Source organism: Miscanthus floridulus, chromosome 9 (genome assembly GCF_019320115.1).
Source record: "Miscanthus floridulus cultivar M001 chromosome 9, ASM1932011v1, whole genome shotgun sequence".
Taxonomy (NCBI): Eukaryota; Viridiplantae; Streptophyta; class Magnoliopsida; order Poales; family Poaceae; genus Miscanthus; species Miscanthus floridulus.
In genome coordinates, this window is record NC_089588.1 from 17,544,068 (window position 1) to 17,563,149 (window position 19,082).

The 19,082-nt window shown below is 43.8% G+C and overlaps 1 protein-coding gene across 1 annotated transcript; it reads left to right on the forward strand.

Annotated features, from left to right (window-relative positions):
- The first annotated feature begins 1,124 nt into the window (after positions 1 to 1,124).
- On the forward strand, positions 1,125 to 12,252 carry LOC136483488 (receptor kinase-like protein Xa21). The gene is made up of 6 exons (XM_066480570.1): positions 1,125 to 1,433; positions 1,522 to 1,689; positions 1,974 to 2,524; positions 8,409 to 10,564; positions 10,680 to 11,303; positions 12,060 to 12,252. Exons 3-5 carry the CDS (start codon positions 1,995 to 1,997, stop codon positions 11,039 to 11,041), a joined length of 3,048 nt encoding a protein of 1,015 aa, XP_066336667.1. The 5' UTR covers positions 1,125 to 1,433; positions 1,522 to 1,689; positions 1,974 to 1,994; the 3' UTR covers positions 11,042 to 11,303; positions 12,060 to 12,252.
- Positions 12,253 to 19,082: the final 6,830 nt, after the last annotated feature.

Genomic DNA, 19,082 nt, shown 5'->3' on the forward strand with positions numbered 1-19,082 from the left:
GTTCTGTTTGACAAAGCCATGGATGTTGACTCATTAACAGGGGACAGTGAGCGACCAAATCAAAATCAGGAATCAAAAGGCTATATTGGTGTTGCCTGTGCCAGTTGGCCTGGTCATTACTTTAATTTCTTGCTGCATGCATAATTGGGCACTGAAATGAATATTGGAGAATATACTGAATTGTACTTTTCTAGCTAACTGATGCAAGTTTCCTCGAAGCTACACTTATTTTCAACATGTTTAATTTCACATTATGTTTTCAGTCAATACAGTTATTTTTATTTGACTTGATCTAGTTTATATAAACAACATATTGTGTTTATATTTATTAATGAAAATTCATGCTAAGAGCTAGATACAAATGTAACCATCTATTATTGGGCCAGGTTTTTTTATATAAATAAAGGTATGATGATGGAGCAAAGAAATGCTAAAATATGTTTGCAGTGTTCATACCCCCAAAACATTGCTTTGACTTCTTTTTCCATGGCCCGGCCACAGACCTCTTTGTTCTCATTTGTTGTCCCCCTCCCCCTCTGGCTTGATTTTTTTTCCGAAGAACTCCAGAGGAAACTGTCGGGCCATTTTATTAATAGAGCAAGAGGAATACGGGAAAAAAGCACAACAACAAAAGAAAATAAAAACTATTCGAAATTTTTGGACATTTAATTTCGATATTGATAAGCTAAGTGATCTTTTATTAAAATCAGATTTGCACAGACATGGTCAAAGTCTAAACGTTACAGATGGTGAAACATTGTTTTGTGGAGAATCAGTTGCTGCAAGAAACCATGTTGAGGTTTAAAAAGGAGCCGTTACTTTTCAGTAGCCCATAGAATTGTGAGTGAAACTGTAATTCTTTCTATGCCATCCCTTTTTTTTAAACAAATGCCACCTAAAATTTGAGAATAAGTGCTGTACCCATATGTATGATGTATCTAATCACATGTGTTTCAATCTTTGCAACAAAAGAGGGGCATGCAAATGCAATAAAGAAATATAAACTGAAGGGACCTTCTGGGGCCAACCAAAGAGGGCAGTCAGTTCCAATGTGATAAACCTGGGATTCCTGTGGATTCATGACAAAAGTTTTCAGGTGAAGACAAAGCCCTAGACCTCCTCTCCTTCCTTCCTCTCTCTCTCTCTCTCTCCAAGGATATGGAAAAGGGGAGAACAAAATCACAGTACAAAAGCAGGCTATAAGGACAAGATCTTCTTCTGGACCGTGGGATTCGCACACCTATAGAAGCTGAACCTACTACACTGTCATATCAAACAAGAAGAGAGAGAGCTTCAGCGTGTGAGCAAGAGCAACTCAGAATAGAAACAGTCAAGACTGCCTGCCTGCCCTCCATCTCTCCAAGGCTCCAAGCTACTTCGGTGTTCCGATCCTGGGCTAGGCCTTTGTTGCCTCAGAACTCTCAATAGTTTCGGTATGTGCTCTTCACCTTGGCATGTCGATTTTTTAGATAGCCGTTCATGACCAGCAGATTTGACGATGTTCTTCTGTTTTGGATGCAGAAGCCAAATAGGTTGCTAGTTAATACGCAAGAAGTAGAAGGAGCTGAGTGTGTGTATTCCTCACAGGATGGGAGAAACTAGTAGTCCTAGGCATTCAAGGCAGGATCCTTCTCTTCTTGGCTATGGCTTCCATGGTTCCGTCGCCAACTCCACTCCTGCAAACTTCTTGTAAGAACACATCTCTCTCTCTCTCTCTCTCTCTCTCTCTCTCTCTCTCTCTCTCTCTCTCTCTCTCTCATTCTATTTGCCATCTCTTTTTTTTTGTCTTTTGGCGACCAAGATTTATGCAAATTGCAAAAAAAATAAAGATTAATGAGCTGCACCTTGCACCTCTTTTTTGTCTTGTATTTCTTTATCTTAGTTTTCTTCATACAAAAGCAAGCTTAGTTTTTTCATACAAAAGCAAGCCTAGCTAACACGTATGTAATTTGTTGATGTTCTTCTTTATGTAGTTAATAACGAAGGCCGTAACTATGGCTGCTAAGCAAGACATGAAATTTGTCATGCTCATGCCATGGGCCGCAATAATGTTGCTATTTTCTTGTGGAGCTGGAACCATCAACTGCATGACCCCCAATGGCAACGACACTGATTTCATCTCCCTCCTTGACTTCAAGCGCGCAATCATTAATGATCGAAAAGGGGCGTTGAGCTCATGGAACACCAGCACCCACTTCTGCAGCTGGGAGGGAGTGGTGTGTAGCCAGACGCGTCCGGAGCGCGTTGAGAAGCTGAACCTGTCCGGCCAGGCTTTGGATGGTCACATTTGTCCTTCCCTTGGGAACATGTCATATCTCATTTATCTTGACCTCTCCAGGAACATGTTCTCTGGCTACATACCTCCTCATCTCGGCTATCTGCACAAGCTCAAGCTTCTTGACCTAGGTAAAAACTCGTTACAGGGAAACATTCCAGATGCAGTCACAAATTGTTCCAGCTTGCTAGGGTTATACCTTGATCGAAACATGCTGACAGGAGAGATCCCCAAGAAACTAGCCCTCCTGTCCAAACTATGACATGCCCCGTTGCCGCCGGCAATCGCCGCCGACGTGAGGAGTCCAGGAAGCACCGAGAGATGAGGAAACGGGAAGAGGAATCTTCCTCTTTCACCGATCTTAGATTTCAGAAATTCGATGAGTCTTACAGCGACACAACGCACGCTTAAAACATACCCCTTGGCCTATGGCCCACATGTCATACTCTATCTATTACATAACTGCTAGAATCCGTCTTCTGGCTTCCTTCGCGACTTCCTTGGTTTACGCCTTCTTCAACTCACGGTGTACCAGGTCTGACATCTCCTCCCGCCGAAGATGATGCTTGACCCCAAGCAGGTGCATGCGGAAACCGTTGACGAAGAACGTTGTAGTCTTCCCAGGTTGTTGAGGTCGGTGGCAGACCTGTCCACTGAATGAGCACCTGTGGAATAGCGGCATTCCCGCGCTTGACCAATCGGCGCTCAAGTACCTTCCCAGGCAGGGCCGCCGTGGCCTCAATATCAGTAGTAAATGGAAGCTCAGAGAAAACTGGTGTATACGCTGCAACAAAAGGTTTAAGCTGTGAAACATGAAATACATCATGAATCTTACTGTCGTCTAGGAAGTTTCAGGCGATAGGCCACCCGCCCAATGCGTTCAGTAACCAGATAGGGCCCGAAATACTTGTAGGACAGTTTAGGGAATGGTCGATTTGCCACGGAACTCTGTGTGTACGGTTGCAGCTTCAAGAGTACTTGGTCACCCACTTGGAACTCAAGGTCAGTACGATGTTTGTCAGCCATCACCTTGATCCTGTTCTGTGCCCGTGCCAAATTCTCCTTGAGGGCCTTCAAATGGAGTTCCCTGTTCTCTACCAGTTCAGCTACTGTGACTGGTGTTGTCTGTTGTATAATAGGAGCAGCTCCAACCTTTGGATCATAGCCATATAGAGCCTTGAATGGAGAACATCCAAGAGAAGTATGGTAAGTACAATTATACCACAGCTGTGCTAAAGATAGCCAAGAGTGCCAGGTTTTGGGTGAGTCTTGGACAGCACACCGCAGGTACAGTTCAAGACACTGATTGACTCTCTCAGTCTGTCCATCACTCTGGGGATGGTAAGCAGTGCTAAGCTGGAGGTTGACTCGGTAAAGCTTGAAGAGTTCCTTCCAAAAGGCACTAACAAATATGGTGTCTCGATCAGATACAATGGAGTTTGGAAGACCATGAAGCTTGACAATGTTGTCCATGAAAAGCTAAGCTATGGCAGAAGCTGTGTATGGATGTTTAACTGCCACAAAATGAGCAAATTTGGTAAGTCTGTCGACTACTACCATGATCACACTGTACCCATTGGATTTAGGTAGGCCTTCTATGAAATCCATAGATATGTCCATCCACACCCCTTCAGGAATTGGGAGAGGCTGCAGTAGTCCAGGTGGGGGGTGATTAGAATGCTTGGCTTGCTGGCAGACAGAGCACTGCTTAACAAAATCTTCCACAGCCATCTTCATTCCCTTCCAGGCAAAGTGAGTCTTGAGTCGCTGGTATGTTGCTTTAGTACCTGAGTGACCTCCAATAGCGCTGGAATGGAAAGCTGCTATAATCTTTGTCTGTAAGGCTGAGTTTTGAGCAATCCAGAGCTTGTTCTTGTACCTGATGACACCATTGTCCAAGCTGTACCCTGCCATATCAGGGCTGTGAATAGCCAGTTGGGTCAGCAGCTTCTGGGCCCTTGGATTAGTTGCATAAGAATGAAGTACTTCCTGCAACCAATCAGGTTTGACCATAGAAACAGCCTGTAAGGTGTGGAGGTGAGCCACCCTGGATAGGGCATCGGCTGCCAAGTTGTCCTTCCCTTTCTTATAAACAATTCTAAACTGCAGCCCCATCAGTCTGGTCATGGCCTTCCTTTGCATATCAGAATGCAGGTTCTGTTCCTGGAGATAAGCTAAGGACTTGTGGTCTGTCAAAATAACAAATTCTTGTCTTTGTAGATAGTGTCTCCATCTTTCAACTGCCATAATCAATGCCAAGAACTCTTTCTCATAAATGGAGAGATGTTTGTGCTTTTCCCCCAAGGCTTTGCTAAGAAAAGCAATTGGTTGTCCCTTTTGCATCAAAACTGCCCCAATACCATCTGCACAAGCATCTGTTTCCACAGTGAATGGTTCTTGGAAATTGGGTAGGGTGAGAACTGGAGTATGGGACATAGCAATCTTTAACTCATCAAATGCTGTCTGTGCATTTGGATTCCACTGGAACTGCTTGTGCCTTAATAGATTGGTCAGTGGTTTTGCAATGATGCCATAACCCTTCACAAACTTTCTATAATATCCTGTTAACCCCAGAAAGGCTCTCAGTTCTGTAAAAGTTGTTGGTGTGGGCCAGTGAACCATAGCTGCTGTCTTCTGAGGATCAGTGGCTACCCCATCAGCTGATATAATGTGGCCCAAGTATTCCAACTGGCTTTGAGCAAAGGAGCATTTGGACTGCTTCAAATAAAGCTGATTGGCCAACAGTGTCTGGAGAACCAGCTGTAAATGTGTCTGGTGTTCTTGTAAGGATTTGCTATATATGAGAATATCATCTAAGAACACTAGGACAAATTGCCTCAGAAAAGGTTGAAGAACTTGGTTCATGATGCACTGGAAAGTGGCTGGTGCATTAGTGAGCCCAAATGGCATTACCTTGAACTGATAATGGCCCTGATGTGTTTTGAAAGCAGTCTTGTACTCATCTTCAGGTAACATTCTCACCTGGTGATACCCTGACCTCATGTCCAACTTAGTGAATATTTCTGCTCCAGACAACTCATCAAGAATCTCTTCAATAACTGGCATTGGAAATCTGTTCTTAACAGTCATGTCATTCAACTTTCTGTAGTCCACACAAAAGCGCCAAGACCCATCTTTTTTTGACTAGGAGGACAGGGGAAGCAAAAGGGCTATGGCTGTGGGTGATTAACCCAGCCAGTAACAGTTTCTGGACCTGCTCTTCTATTTCAGTTTTGTGTTGAGGAGAATAGTGGTAAGGTCTGGCATTGACAGGTATAGCTCCAGGGATGAGTGGGATGGAATGATCATAGCTCCGGGATGGTGGTAGTGTCTGGGGATCACTGAAAACTTGGCTATGTTGATCAAGAATGTGTTGTATAGATGGAGGTGGTTCGGCTGGTGGAAGGTTGGGTGGAGATAAGGTGGCATGGGTGGTTTTTACAATAACAAAAGCCCAACTGTTATTGCCTTTGGTGTCTTTGTATAACTTACTGGCCGATATGGGTTTGGCTTGCAAAGGAGGGGAGATAATGCCCTGGAGCTTAACTGGTTTGTTGTGGATGTGGAACTTGAGAGTTTTGTTGGACCAATCCACCTCCATAGGGCCTTGTTGCTTAAGCCAGTCATAGCCCAAGATGGCATCATAAGTAGTCATGTCCAAGACTATCATATCACTGCCTAGAGTATGCCCCTGAATATACCACTGTAAGTTCTTTACTTTGGCTGTAGTAGTCAACATGTCTCCATTAGCCAATCTGACTGTCCTTGTGGGAATTGATTACAGTATCTAACTTGGCCAATTTTACAAAGTTGGAACTGATGAAACTATGTGAACTGCCAGAATCTAACAAGGTAAGCATCACTTTATCTTGCACAAGGGCTTTGAGCTTCATAGAGTTGTCAGTATCCATACTAGAGAGTGCATTCAGAGATAAGTGATAGAAATCTTGTGCAAGAGTCTCTTCAATAGCTAGCTGATTCAGCATATCTTCTGTAATTTCCTCTTTGTTTGTGTCTAGATCATTGATAACCAAGGCATGAACTTGAGCCTTGTGACGTTTGGGACAAGTGTCTTGGTGGCCAGGCTCATATTTATCACCACAAGCAAAACACAGATTGTTAGCACGCCTGTAATCTCTCAACTGCCTAAGTCTTTGCAGATTGGCATTGTTGGTCTGAGGACTAGGAGTGTCCTGCTTCTGAAACTGTGGCTTGGGAGCAGTAGTGTTCCTGTTATATTTGGCCCTGGTTCTCTCTTGGGTTCTCTGCTGGATCTTGGCAATTAGAGCTGCCCTGTCAACTGTGAGTGGGACATGGGGCTCTACCGCTGCTCTGATGTCATCCTTGAGACCGGCTACATAAGCTGAAGCAAAGAAAACCTCATCATAGTGGCTGTTGTGCATGGTAATGTTATACTGCAGTGCCTGAAACGCCAAAGTGTACTCTTCCACGGTACCACTTTGCTTGAGAGCTAGCAGATCAGTGATGGCTGTACGAAAATCATCTATCCCAAACTTGGACAGAACGACTGAACAGAATGCAGTCCAGGAGGGCCAAGTGCGACCCTGTTTGTAGGCTTGCCACCATTTGGCAGCATTGTCCTGTAAATGCATTGTCGCATATGTGACCTTCATCTCCTCTTCGGTCTTGTAGATTCTGAAGTAGTTATCACAGTTGTCCAGCCATATCTTGGGATGGTTGCCATCAAAAGTTGGAAATTGCATCTTGGGAAGTGCATGGTGATGTGTGGAATCCTTCTGGTGATGCTGCTGTCTGTTGGATGGCTTCAGTCTTCACTACATAGTCTTTGTGAGCAAAGATGTTGTCAAAATGTGGCCTCTTCCGCAGAGCCCAGCGAAATATTCTCTGATTGATGTAGTGCAGCCTCATTCTCCATCTGACGTAGTGTTAGCGAAGCCACTGCTTGTCCATTTGCCTGTACTTGCTTGGATATGAGTTTCTGCTCTGCCTTTGTTTCATCCACACTTTGCTTCAACTGCTGTTGGATCAGACTGATATCATTCATTTGTTTGAACACGAGGTCGAAATTGTCCATGACTTGCTCCCAGCGACTCTTTTCATCATCCGTGTTGGTCGACATGGCTTCGAGGATGAACTTGGTCTGAACCGAAGGCTTAGGAGGAGCCGTCGTGAAGAAGTTGAGATACCGTGGACTGACTGGTGTAGTAACCGGTTTGGCCTCTGCCTCCCCAACAATCTACCACACCAGAACTGCAGACTACGCCTGGACGCACGGCACCACCAAGGAATTTTACGCGAGAACTTGTCCCGCAACCCGAGTGTGTGAGCGCGCCCCCGCCAACGCCACCGCAACCCAATCGAGTAAGAATGCTATGGAATTTTACACGGGAACTTGTCCCGCAACCCTCGCAATCCTCGAATGAGTGCCAAAGTAACTCGTATCCGCCGCCGCCTCCAAATCGATGCCGAACTCTAGCCGAGGAAAGATGACGTAGGATTTGGTGGGTGGGAATTGGTGTGTTGTGGATGGGTGGAGATGGAAAATGCAGAGCTCAGGTGAAGTGTTGCCACTGCCGGAGCCGACCCAGTTCAACCCAAAGGAGGGACCTATGGTTCCTTCCGTCGAACACCTCGAGGGCGTTAACGGATATCCCCTGCCCACCGGAATTACGAACTGCAGATCAAGGCGCCCGGTCGTGTTTCGCACTAAGATGGACTGAGCAACTACGGTGAGGTGGATTGAAGGTAGTATGTTACCGGATGGAAGAAGTGGCGGCGCCGCTGCGAGGCAGCCGTCGCCGGATAACTAGCGCGAAGAAGAACTGCGGTCGCCCGTCGCCCCCCATGCTGAGGATACACCGTCTCTGATACCAACTGACATGCCCCGTTGCCGCCGGCAATCGCCGCCGACGTGAGGAGTCCAGAAAGCACCGAGAGATGAGGAAACGGGAAGAGGAATCTTCCTCTTTCACCGATCTTAGATTTCAGAAATTCGATGAGTCTTACAGCGACACAACGCACGCTTAAAACATACCCCTTGGCCTATGGCCCACATGTCATACTCTATCTATTACATAACTGCTAGAATCCGTCTTCTGGCTTCCTTCGCGACTTCCTTGGTTTACGCCTTCTTCAACTCACGGTGTACCAGGTCTGACAAACTATTAGATTTGTGGCTTCAATCTAACAACCTCTCAGGGGCCATCCCACCCAACCTAGGTAACATCACAACCTTGGAGTACATATTTCTTAATTCTAACCAGTTTCATGGAAGCATTCCTGAGGAGCTTGGCAAGTTATCCAATATGTCAAACTTGTCGCTTGGTGCAAATATGCTATCAGGTAGAATCCCAGAAGCACTCTTTAATCTCTCCTTGCTACAACAATTGGCCTTGCCAGTGAATTTGCTACATGGTGCATTACCATCTTATATCGGAGACTTCCTCCCTAACCTCCAGTACCTATTGCTTGCGAACAACATGCTAGGAGATCACGTTCCGGATTCCCTAGGCAACGCGTCAAAGCTGCAGTTAATAGATTTGGGATATAACTTTGGCTTTACAGGCAAAATCCCTCCTTCTCTTGGTAAACTTCAGAAGCTCAGAAAGCTCTATCTATCTCATAACAATCTTAAAGCAGAAGATAGCCAAGGCTGGGAATTTCTAGATGCATTGACCAACTGCACTCTTCTAGAGCAACTTAGACTCGATGGAAATCAGCTACAGGGAGTACTGCCAAATTCTGTTGGTAACCTTTCCTCTAATCTTGAGTACCTTATGTTAGGTAGCAACATGCTGTACGCATCAGTCCCATCAAGCCTAGAAAACCTTCATAAGGTAACTTTATTAGACCTATCGCTCAACAGTTTTACCGGTCCCATTGATGGATGGATTGGAAATATGGTTAATTTAGAAGGTTTATTCCTTCACCGGAACACCTTCAGTGGGCACATTCCGGATTCCATTGGTAATTTTTCAAAGCTGTCGCAACTGTTTCTGACAGCTAACCAATTCCATGGTCCCATACCGTCAAGTTTAGGAAAACTTCAACAGCTCTCAATTTTAGACCTTGGTTATAACAATCTTCAAGGCAATATACCAAAAGATCTCATTGCAGCCACTGTTCTTCAATGTTCCTTATCGCACAACAATCTCGAAGGCCAAATACCTTATGTTGGTAATCTTCTACAGCTCAGCCATCTGGATCTTTCATCCAACAAGCTTACTGGGGAAATTCCACCTTCTCTTGGCACTTGCAAGCAATTACAAACTGTCATAATGGACTCCAACTTTCTCTCCGGAAGCATCCCCGCGTTTTTCGGCCAACTTGGTAGTTTGACCATGCTCAACCTTTCTTACAACAATTTCTCAGGCTCTATCCCAATTTCTCTAAGCAAACTACAGCTTCTTGCACAATTAGATCTGTCGCACAATCACCTTGATGGTGAAGTGCCAACAGAAGGGGTGTTCAAAAACACTACAGCCGTTTCACTTGAAGGCAATTGGGGCCTTTGTGGAGGTGTACTAGATCTGCATATGCCTCCATGCCCCAACCCTACGCAGAAAAGAATTGGATGGCGACACTATTTTTTAAGAATAGTGATCCCCATAATTGGCATAGTGTCCATCACATTGCTAATATATTTTATCATCTCAAGAAAGAAGGTGCCAAGATCACGGTTGCCGCCGTCTTTTTCTGGTGAGCAATTTCCTAATGTTTCTTACAAGGATCTTGCTCAAGCCACAGAGAACTTTGCAGAGTCTAACTTGCTCGGGAGAGGAAGCCATGGTTCAGTATACAAAGGGAGGCTAATAACTCCAGAACCCATGGTTGTGGCTGTGAAGGTTTTCGACCTTGCCATGGAAGGGACTGATATGAGTTTCATATCAGAATGCCAAGCTCTAAGACATATCCGGCACCGCAATCTCGTTCCAATTCTAACTGCATGCTCAACAATCGATAACATGGGAAACGATTTCAAAGGTCTAGTCTACAGGTTCATGCCCAACGGCAGTTTGGATACTTGGTTGCACTCACCTGGCCATGGAAACCTGGATTTGTCGCAAAGATTGAAAATAATTGTTGATGTAGCTGATGCACTGCAGTATATACATCATGATTGTGAGACTCCCATTATTCACTGCGACTTGAAGCCCAGCAATATTCTTCTTGACGGTGATATGGTCGCTCATTTAGCGGACTTTGGCATCGCAAGGTTCTACCTTGAAACCAGATCACAGACAGTTGGAGATTCCAGATCAACTGGTACAATAAATATGAAGGGAACAATTGGGTACATTGCTCCAGGTAACAAAAAGACATAAAGCTGAACTTCTTTTTTTTATAATAACAATATACAGATGCAGTCATAGATCAACTATGTCATACTAAAATGTGCCTCTTTTGTCGTAATGATGTTCAGAGTATGCCAGGGGCACTTACCTATCAACTTGTGGAGACGTGTATAGCTTCGGGGTAGTCCTGATGGAGATGTTGACGGGGAAAAGGCCAACTGATCCTCTCTTCTGCAATGGACTCAGCATCATCAGCTTCTGCAAGACAAGCTTTCCTGATCAGATACTTGACATAGTCGATACTCATCTCCTAGAAGAACACCAGGAGTGTGCTCGAGGAGCGAATCCGGAAGACGAAAACAGAGTCCTCCGGTGCTTGGTGGCCCTGGTGAAAGTGGCACTTTCTTGCACTTGCGAGGCCCCTGCTGACCGAATGAACATGAGAGAAGCAGCTGCGGAATTGCACAGAATCAAAATGGCCCATTGGTGATGCTTATATGATCGAGCCTCTTAGGTTTCGCTTGCTGAGATGTAGTCGCAAAATATTTGTGTTGGAAGTACACAGCCCCGTGTTTTTATGGCAATTTGTGGGTTGGTAATCTCAATCCTCACCTTTGGATTTTGCTTAATGGAAAACGTGTCTAGACACGGTCGTCAAAAGAAAAATGTCCCATTGTATTGGATTTGGGGGTGGAATAGTGGATGCGAAGTACTACGATATGAGTATGATTCATTAGTTTGGCACACTACATGTTAGTATTTAAGTAACTACTCTCTATATTCCAAATTATAAGACGTTTCAACTTTTCTAGATATATTGTTTTTATTATGCATCTAAATATGCCTCTAGATATAATGTATCTCGGTACATAGTACAAACATCTTATACTCCCTCCGGTTCATTTTATCTGGCACAAGTTAGAATGATACGGTCCCCTAGATTACACTTTGACTGCTTTTATTTATATTATATTATTTATGCTTATAAATTTATAATCATTGGATAGAATAAATCAACCGGAAACTGGAAATCAAAAGCAGGCCGCACCATTTATACAGCATTGTTTGCACAGTGATTTGCTTAGTTCAATTTTGAATCAAGTTCATATAATCCATACATGGTGCTTAAAATAATGATAATCAATTCCACGTGTGTGTACTGATGTGATTGTTTTGTATATATATGTACTACTATGGAAATATATTCCATAATTAATTTATTCGTTCTTATTTTGTATCATAAGTGTTAATATTGTTTAAACAACTTTAGTCAAACTTCAAGTCATTTGACTTCTCGTAAAATGAGAAAAGCATATTTTTGAGAAAGAGGGAGTAAACAAGGATGTGCATGTCCAAGCTTGATTTCAATTTCGCTTCTCAATCATCATAGATGTCAAATCTTAGATCAGTTGGTTGGGTTCCTTGTGAAACCAATTAACTAAATCACCACCTATCAAATTATGCCCAAATTTACCTGCTTGGTTAAGTTTCCTCTGTCTGTTTGCCAGTTCTTTACGTATTGAGAAGACCAATGCTGTGAAGCGGCTTCCATTTGTTACGTTGTTGCCTCTGATTGCTTGTCGACGTTGGTGCTGTAGCACCTGGTGAGTGGTGACCAACGCTCTCCGGGATGGCTTGCTAGCAAAAGGCAGCTGGGGACGAAGGCAAAAAGCAGGAGCGACCATATGGCTGAAGGCAGGAAGCATGACTGGTGATTGGTGGCCAGGTCTGGAAACTGAGAGGAGAGTTGCGCTGCCGCGGCCAAGGTTCGCTTCGTTATTGCCGAGCATTCACTTCCTTTCAGCCTTGAGGCTTTTAACTGTGTTTCATTAAAAAAGTTTGTAATTACGCATAAGTCATTAAAAAAGTTGAGCTCCCACGAGTGTCATCGTTCTGAACTTCTTTGCTCTCCAAGCCATTCCATCCGCATTCCGTTTGTTTTTCACCGTTTGGAAGTCCTGACAAGTGGGACCGGTCAATTAAATTGTCCATGTTGCATCAGCCACTATCTATGTCAAATCAAATGAGGACGGAAAGTTACATGCTTACGGTGCTCTTAGGCATTCCTTATCAGCAGAAGGAATGACCTAATCCTCACGTCATGCGTGCATACTGCATACAGAAGCTTTGCTAATAAGCTAGCACACACTTCATGTTTCAGCTCCGACCATGCATGTTGCTTAAGGATGTACGCAACACTAATTCTAATCATGGAAACTACTAATCAATCTAATCGAATCCAACCAGCACCACTTAGCTTGACAATTGATATATACTAGAAGGCTAAACGAGCTACTACTACAAATCATGCAAATGAGGTTTCAACAACCTTCTGTGTGTATCAAATGTACATGTAGATGCATCCAAACTTTTCCTTATTCTTTTGTGCATGATAGAAAATGCGACAACGCATAATTTTGTTTCCATATGTGGCAGCTCGGTTCACGCATCACCTAATCCAATCATATACATTCTCCCTTTTTTGGAGAGCCAATTATATAAACTCTCTTGTTCAATGCCTTGTGCGCATTTTCATGCTAATCATTGGAAGGAAAATAGTGGATGAGGACAGAGGAAAGGAAATAAAAAGGCCTGATAGGAACGGCATAGATTAATTAGTGAAGTACTTTATTTCGTTCAAATATAAAACGAAAGGGACATCTGTTCTGCTTCCAGCTAACCCTCTCCCCTAATTGAAAAGGGTTCTATGTCTGGTGGTGAATTGGTGATCACTGACAAGGGAGCATGGTAGGATAACACTTACATGCCAATTTTTTATCTCCTCCTTTGTGCACATCTGATGTGGAATCGCACAGCAGTGGAGTTGTTGTATGTTTTCATCACTGTAAACTAAGTATACATCATTTAAGTAAATGTGACTAGTCCTTTTCAAAAAATAAAGAAAGAAAGTAATATGACCAATAGTTCAGGGGTGACTGTGACTTTCATTTTTTCTGGATCACAGGTTCAGCGGTGACTTTAGGAACCCACTGTGAAGTTTCTGATTTGCACTTTTGAACAATCACCCAAGGCATAAGTGTTGCTTTCAATTGCTGTTTAATTATTTGTGTGTGTGTAGATGTTGAACCATATACGGATTATTTAACCAGGGTAGAGCACATCAATGAATAGACTTAACAAAGGACTTAAGATTTTAATATGTGCTCAAGCGATTTGGATAGGGATATTATTGGATCGGTGTGGGATTAGGTTCTGTTTGACAAGCCATGGATGTTGACTCATTAACAGGGGACATTGAGCGACCAAATTAGAATCAGGAATCAAAAGGCTATATTGGTGTTGCCTGTCCAGTTGGTCTGGTCATTACTTTAATTTATCGCCGCATGAATGATTGGGCATTGAAATGAATATTGGAGAATACACTGAATTTGTACTTTTCTAGCTAACTGATGCAAGGTTTCTCAAAGCTCCACTGATTTTCAACATGTTTAGATTCACATTATTTTTTCAGTCAATATAGTTATTTTTATATGATTTGATCTAGTTTATATAAACAACACATTATGTTTATTTATTAATTAAAATTCATGTTGAGAGCTAGATAATACCGTAAACGTCTATTATTGGGCCAGGTTTTCTGTATAAATAAAAGTATGTTGATGGAGCAAAGAAATGCCAAAATATGGTTTGCAGTGTTCATACCCCAAGGCAACATAGCTAGATAATACTGTAAACATCAATTATTGATTTTTTTCAAAGAATTCCAGTAGGAAATTGTCAGGTCATTTTTTTTGAACAAACGCCAGGTCATTTTATTAAGGGAATTTTTGCCACGGGACATCACGAAAATACATATTTTGCTGCAACACACCGCCAACGCCATCGTTTGCTGAGTACCATTATGAATTCGATTATGTTTGCCACAGCACACCGCGACCATTATTTTAATGATTTCTAGAGTTTGGGAGAGAGAAACCGCAGTGAGGAGACAATTTTGCCCCTGCGCGTTGCTAGTCTGGTTGGACCAGGTAAAGTCGGCCCGGTCGTCTCCCTCCTACCGCCGCCTCCCTTTTTCTTCCTCTGCTGGCGCCGTCCCGTTCCCCTATGCAAGAACCCTAGATCCCCATGGCTTCGAGCTCGCAGTCCACGCCGTTCGGAGCGTCGCACTCGGCCTACAGAGATGAACTTCGCATTCCAGAGCTCGAGCCCTACAGAGATGAAGCAGGATTCTTGCCATTGGTACCTTGCTCCAAGTGCGGAACCCTTCTCATCGGTCGCGTTTCACATAAGGAGGGCAGCAAGGGGAAGCGGTTCTACAAGTGTCCACTGTTGGAGCATGTAAGTTGTGGTGGAATTGCATCTCTTTTTTGGATGCGTTTTTTTGTTGATTTTTTCATCTCTGGTTTGCAGACCGATTATGCCTGTCGCACATACTACTTTGAAGAACACTATGTCCCTTTGTTGGTCTCCAAAGGTGTTCTTCCTCGCCATTTCAGTCAGCTTAGAGGTCGTGATGGCATGGGGCTGGAGGTGATGAAGGATGGCAAGGACATGTTGAAGGCCTGCCAAGGTGTTGATGCCTGCCAAGAACTGATGGAGAGTGTAGTCATTCATCTCAAAGATTCAGAGGCACTGCTTAAGGCATTAGTTGATAGCAATAGCAAATTGATGACAAAGATGGATAAGATTGGAGAGAGACTGCTTGTAGTTGGTGCTGTAAAGGTGTTTATTTTAGTTTTAGTTTTGTTAGTGTTGTTGGTTAAGTGATGCATAACAACAGCTTATCATGTATCAAGCTATCAGCAGCTTATTTCAAGGACTCAATTTGTGAACCTTATCATGTATCAGTATGTAATCATGTATCCAGCATCTTATCTTGCATCTTCTTGCAACAGAATTGTGTCACACTCATTTTTGAACTGGCATAACACATAATTGTATCACACTCAGGAATTAAGATAAATTGGTATAACACATAATAAAGTCAGCATGCCAATAAAGTCTGGCCTTCATAACAAGCTTACATATCAGTGTTCATAACACAGCAGCCATAAGCTGTGACTTTAAGCGCAAAAGGGAAACATAGTCTGCCAACCCTAGGTTCAGTACACACTAGGTTCATTACACAACAGTTTCATTACATAACAACTAATAAATTTTGTCATCACATGTCTATGATCAACTTCTTCTTGTTGATCCTCTTGTTGGTCATCTCTTCTGAAACAGCCACTGTCTTGCTTGTTTCCATACTCTCAGACTTCTTTTTCTTGGTGGTCTTGCTCACTTTGCTTGCCTTGGTTGTCTTCTTGCTCAGGTCCTTCTTCATTCTTTTCCCTTTCTTTTTCTGCCTCATGTCAGCTGTTGGGGGGGAAGTTTCAGCAGCATACTCCAATGCCCTCTTGCGACTGTTAGACACATAAAACAATAGGAATGACAGGAAAAGGTGAGGAAACAAGTGACAATGCTGGGCTATTTCAAGACAGAGATTAAATACCTCCTAGTGTTTGCTGCTGGGCTATTAGTCAGAGCTGGTGGTGCAACACTGATTTCTTGAGATAGAGCTAGGCTGTTAGTTAGAGCTGGGCTGTTAGTCAGAGCTGGTGGTGCACCTTCAATTTGTGATTGTTGGGTGGATATAGTTGTTGCTGCAGCAGTGGTCTTCTTTGTCCTTGGTCTCTTTGCTAGTGGTGGTGCATCAGAGTCATACATAGTCTCATTGCATGTCTTCATCATGTGACCAAACTGACCACACCTCTTGCACTGTCTCTAGGAAGTTGACTTTCCGCCTTCTTCAACACCTTTGATCCTCCTAGTTCTTGGACGGCCTGTAGCTCTCTTCAACAATGGGGGCCAAAGTTTGAAACCCATATCTACTTCAGGCCATTGATTCCTATCGGTCATGGGCTTGATCACATGTTCATATGCCTTCTTCAACTTATCAACTGAAAAGTAGTCATCCGCATAGTCCTCAACACTTCTATTGCGCATTGAATGGATGAGACAGAGGGCATGAGTACATGGCAATCCAGAAATCTGCCACCTTTGACAGCTGCATGTTCTGCTCTCAAGATCCACAGTATGCCTCCAAGTTTTCAATTCTTTAGTAGTACCTTGAATCTCTGCAGTGTTGTTGGGCCCCCTATGTATGACATACTGCAAGTTTCTACTCATAGCATGAAGTTCTTTGGTGACTTGAGGCAAGATCTTGTCTGTCAACCTCAGTGACAATGCCCTTCTGATATCTTGCTTCTCCATGATCATTTGCCTAATCCTATCCAACAGAGGAACTAAGGCAAGGGACTTTTCATTCCTAATCCAACTGTTGAAAGTCTCTGCTATGTTGTTAGTAACATAGTCACATTTGCATGCATGGGAGAACCTCCATCTACACCACAAGTGCTTGTGGTTGTCCTCTATCCATTGCATTGCTCTTGGTGATGCAGCCTTCATGATGTTGTAATGGCGATCAAAGTGTCTTTGGTTGTAAGCCCTGCTGGTTGGCCACAAGTGCTTCTTGAACACTGCACCTCTATACCTCTTGTTGAAATTCTTCACTAGATGTCTCATGCACTCCCTATGTTCTACTCCATCTGAGAAGACAGAGGCAACTCCCTTATCTATACCTTTCTCTAAGTTAGTAACATGCTCAGAAGTCTCACAACCAGCTTCATCATCAACTAACAAATCATCATGAACAAAAGAGTCAGAGTCAGCAGCTCCTTCTTCTTGGTCATCTTGTTGGTCTGCCATATATTGGTTCTCATCATTGATCCCAACATACTCCTCATCATCTTCTTCCCATGCCACATCATCATCAGCAGGCTTCTTACCTCTTCCCTTTCTTCCTTGAGCAGGTATGGATTTCTCAGCTGATTCACCAGAGTTAGTTGAGTCAGCAGTGTCTGAATCACTCACTTCCTCGCTGAGAGACTCAACTTCCTGGGAACCTAAACTAGACATGGCTGCATCAACAGACTGGTTGTTCTGCCTACCATCATTACCAAGCAAAGGGAGCAGCAATGGGGGATCAACAGTAGCACATGCCTCATTATCCAAAGACACACTCTGACTAAATGAAACAGGAACTGTATCATAGAAACTCACAAACAAAGGTAGCCTCCTTAGCTCCCAATAGTTCTCAGTAGCATTCATCAAAGTTGAATGAGAGGTTAGACTGGTATAACTTTGCTTGTGCTTGTTAAAAAAACACAAATTGAACCCCTGATTCTTCCCAGGACACACTCTTTTAGATACATCCGCAGTTAAATCCTTGAGATTAAGAGTGTCCCTATCCCGAATTAGCTGAAAATCTGTTGCACTGTGACCAACGTGCCTACCGTCATCGCAAACCTCATAGTAAGCTGGGACACGCACCGCTATCCGTATTGCAGAACTAATGTCCATCCTAAAACAAGAATTCGTGAAAACCCTAACTAAATCGTCCTCGATTTCATTGCAAGACAAGAACAACAAACAATTGGTGGAAGAGGGGAAAGTGCATACCCGTCAGGAACCCATGACAGATTCACCCCCTTCGACGGTGAATCGATGCTCGGGCGGAGCCGCTTCTGTTGCACCGGCGAAGCCATCTTCACGCATCCATGTAATGGCACGGCGGCTACGACGGCGAGGGTGGAGTCGGGGGTGGTGGCGAGGGGCGCGGCGAGGGTAGCAGCTGCGGGTGGCGACGGAGAGTGGTGGTGAGGCCGTGAGGGAGGTGACGACGGCGAGGGAGAGTGTCTGCGAGGGAGAGTGGTGATGACGGAAGGGAGAGTGGAGAAGACGAGCTGCGATGGCGTTGACCTGGTTTGGCTAGGGTTTGGCTCGACCTAGTCGGGTCCGGCTCAAACCTGGTCTGGCTCCACCAAGTCGGGTCTGGTCGACCAATGCCGGTCCACAGGGGCATCTGATGTTATTTTAGAAGGTTTCTCTCTCCCAAACTCTGGAAATCATTAAAATAATGGTCGCGGTGTGCTGTGGCAAACATAATCGAATTCATAATGGTACTCAACAAACGATGGCGTTGGCGGTGTGTTGCAGCAAAATATGCGTTTTCGTGATGTCCTGTGGCAAAAATTCCCTTTTATTAATGAGTAGGAGGAAATACAGAAACAACACAATAACAACAGCAGCAGCAGCAGCAGAAAAATATCCGATTTTTTGGACATTTAATTTCGGTAATGATAAGCTAAGTCATCTAGAATTAAATCAGATTTGCACAGACATGGTCAAAGTCCAAACGTGACAAATGGTGAAACATTGTTGAGTGGAGAATCGGTTGCTGCAAGAAACCATGTTGAGGGTTAAAAAGGAGCCGTTACTTGTCAGCAGCCCATAGGATTGTGAGTGAAACTGTAATTCTTTCTATGCCACTTTTTTTGGAAACAAATGCCACCTAAAATTTGAGAATAAGTTCTATAGGCATCCATCACATGTGTTCAATCTTTGCAACAAAAGAGGGGCGTGCAAATGCAATAAAGAAAGATAAACTGAAGGGACCTGTGCTGGGGCCAACCAAAGAGTGCAGCCTGGGATTCATGTGGCTTCATGACAAAAGTTTTTCAGGTGAA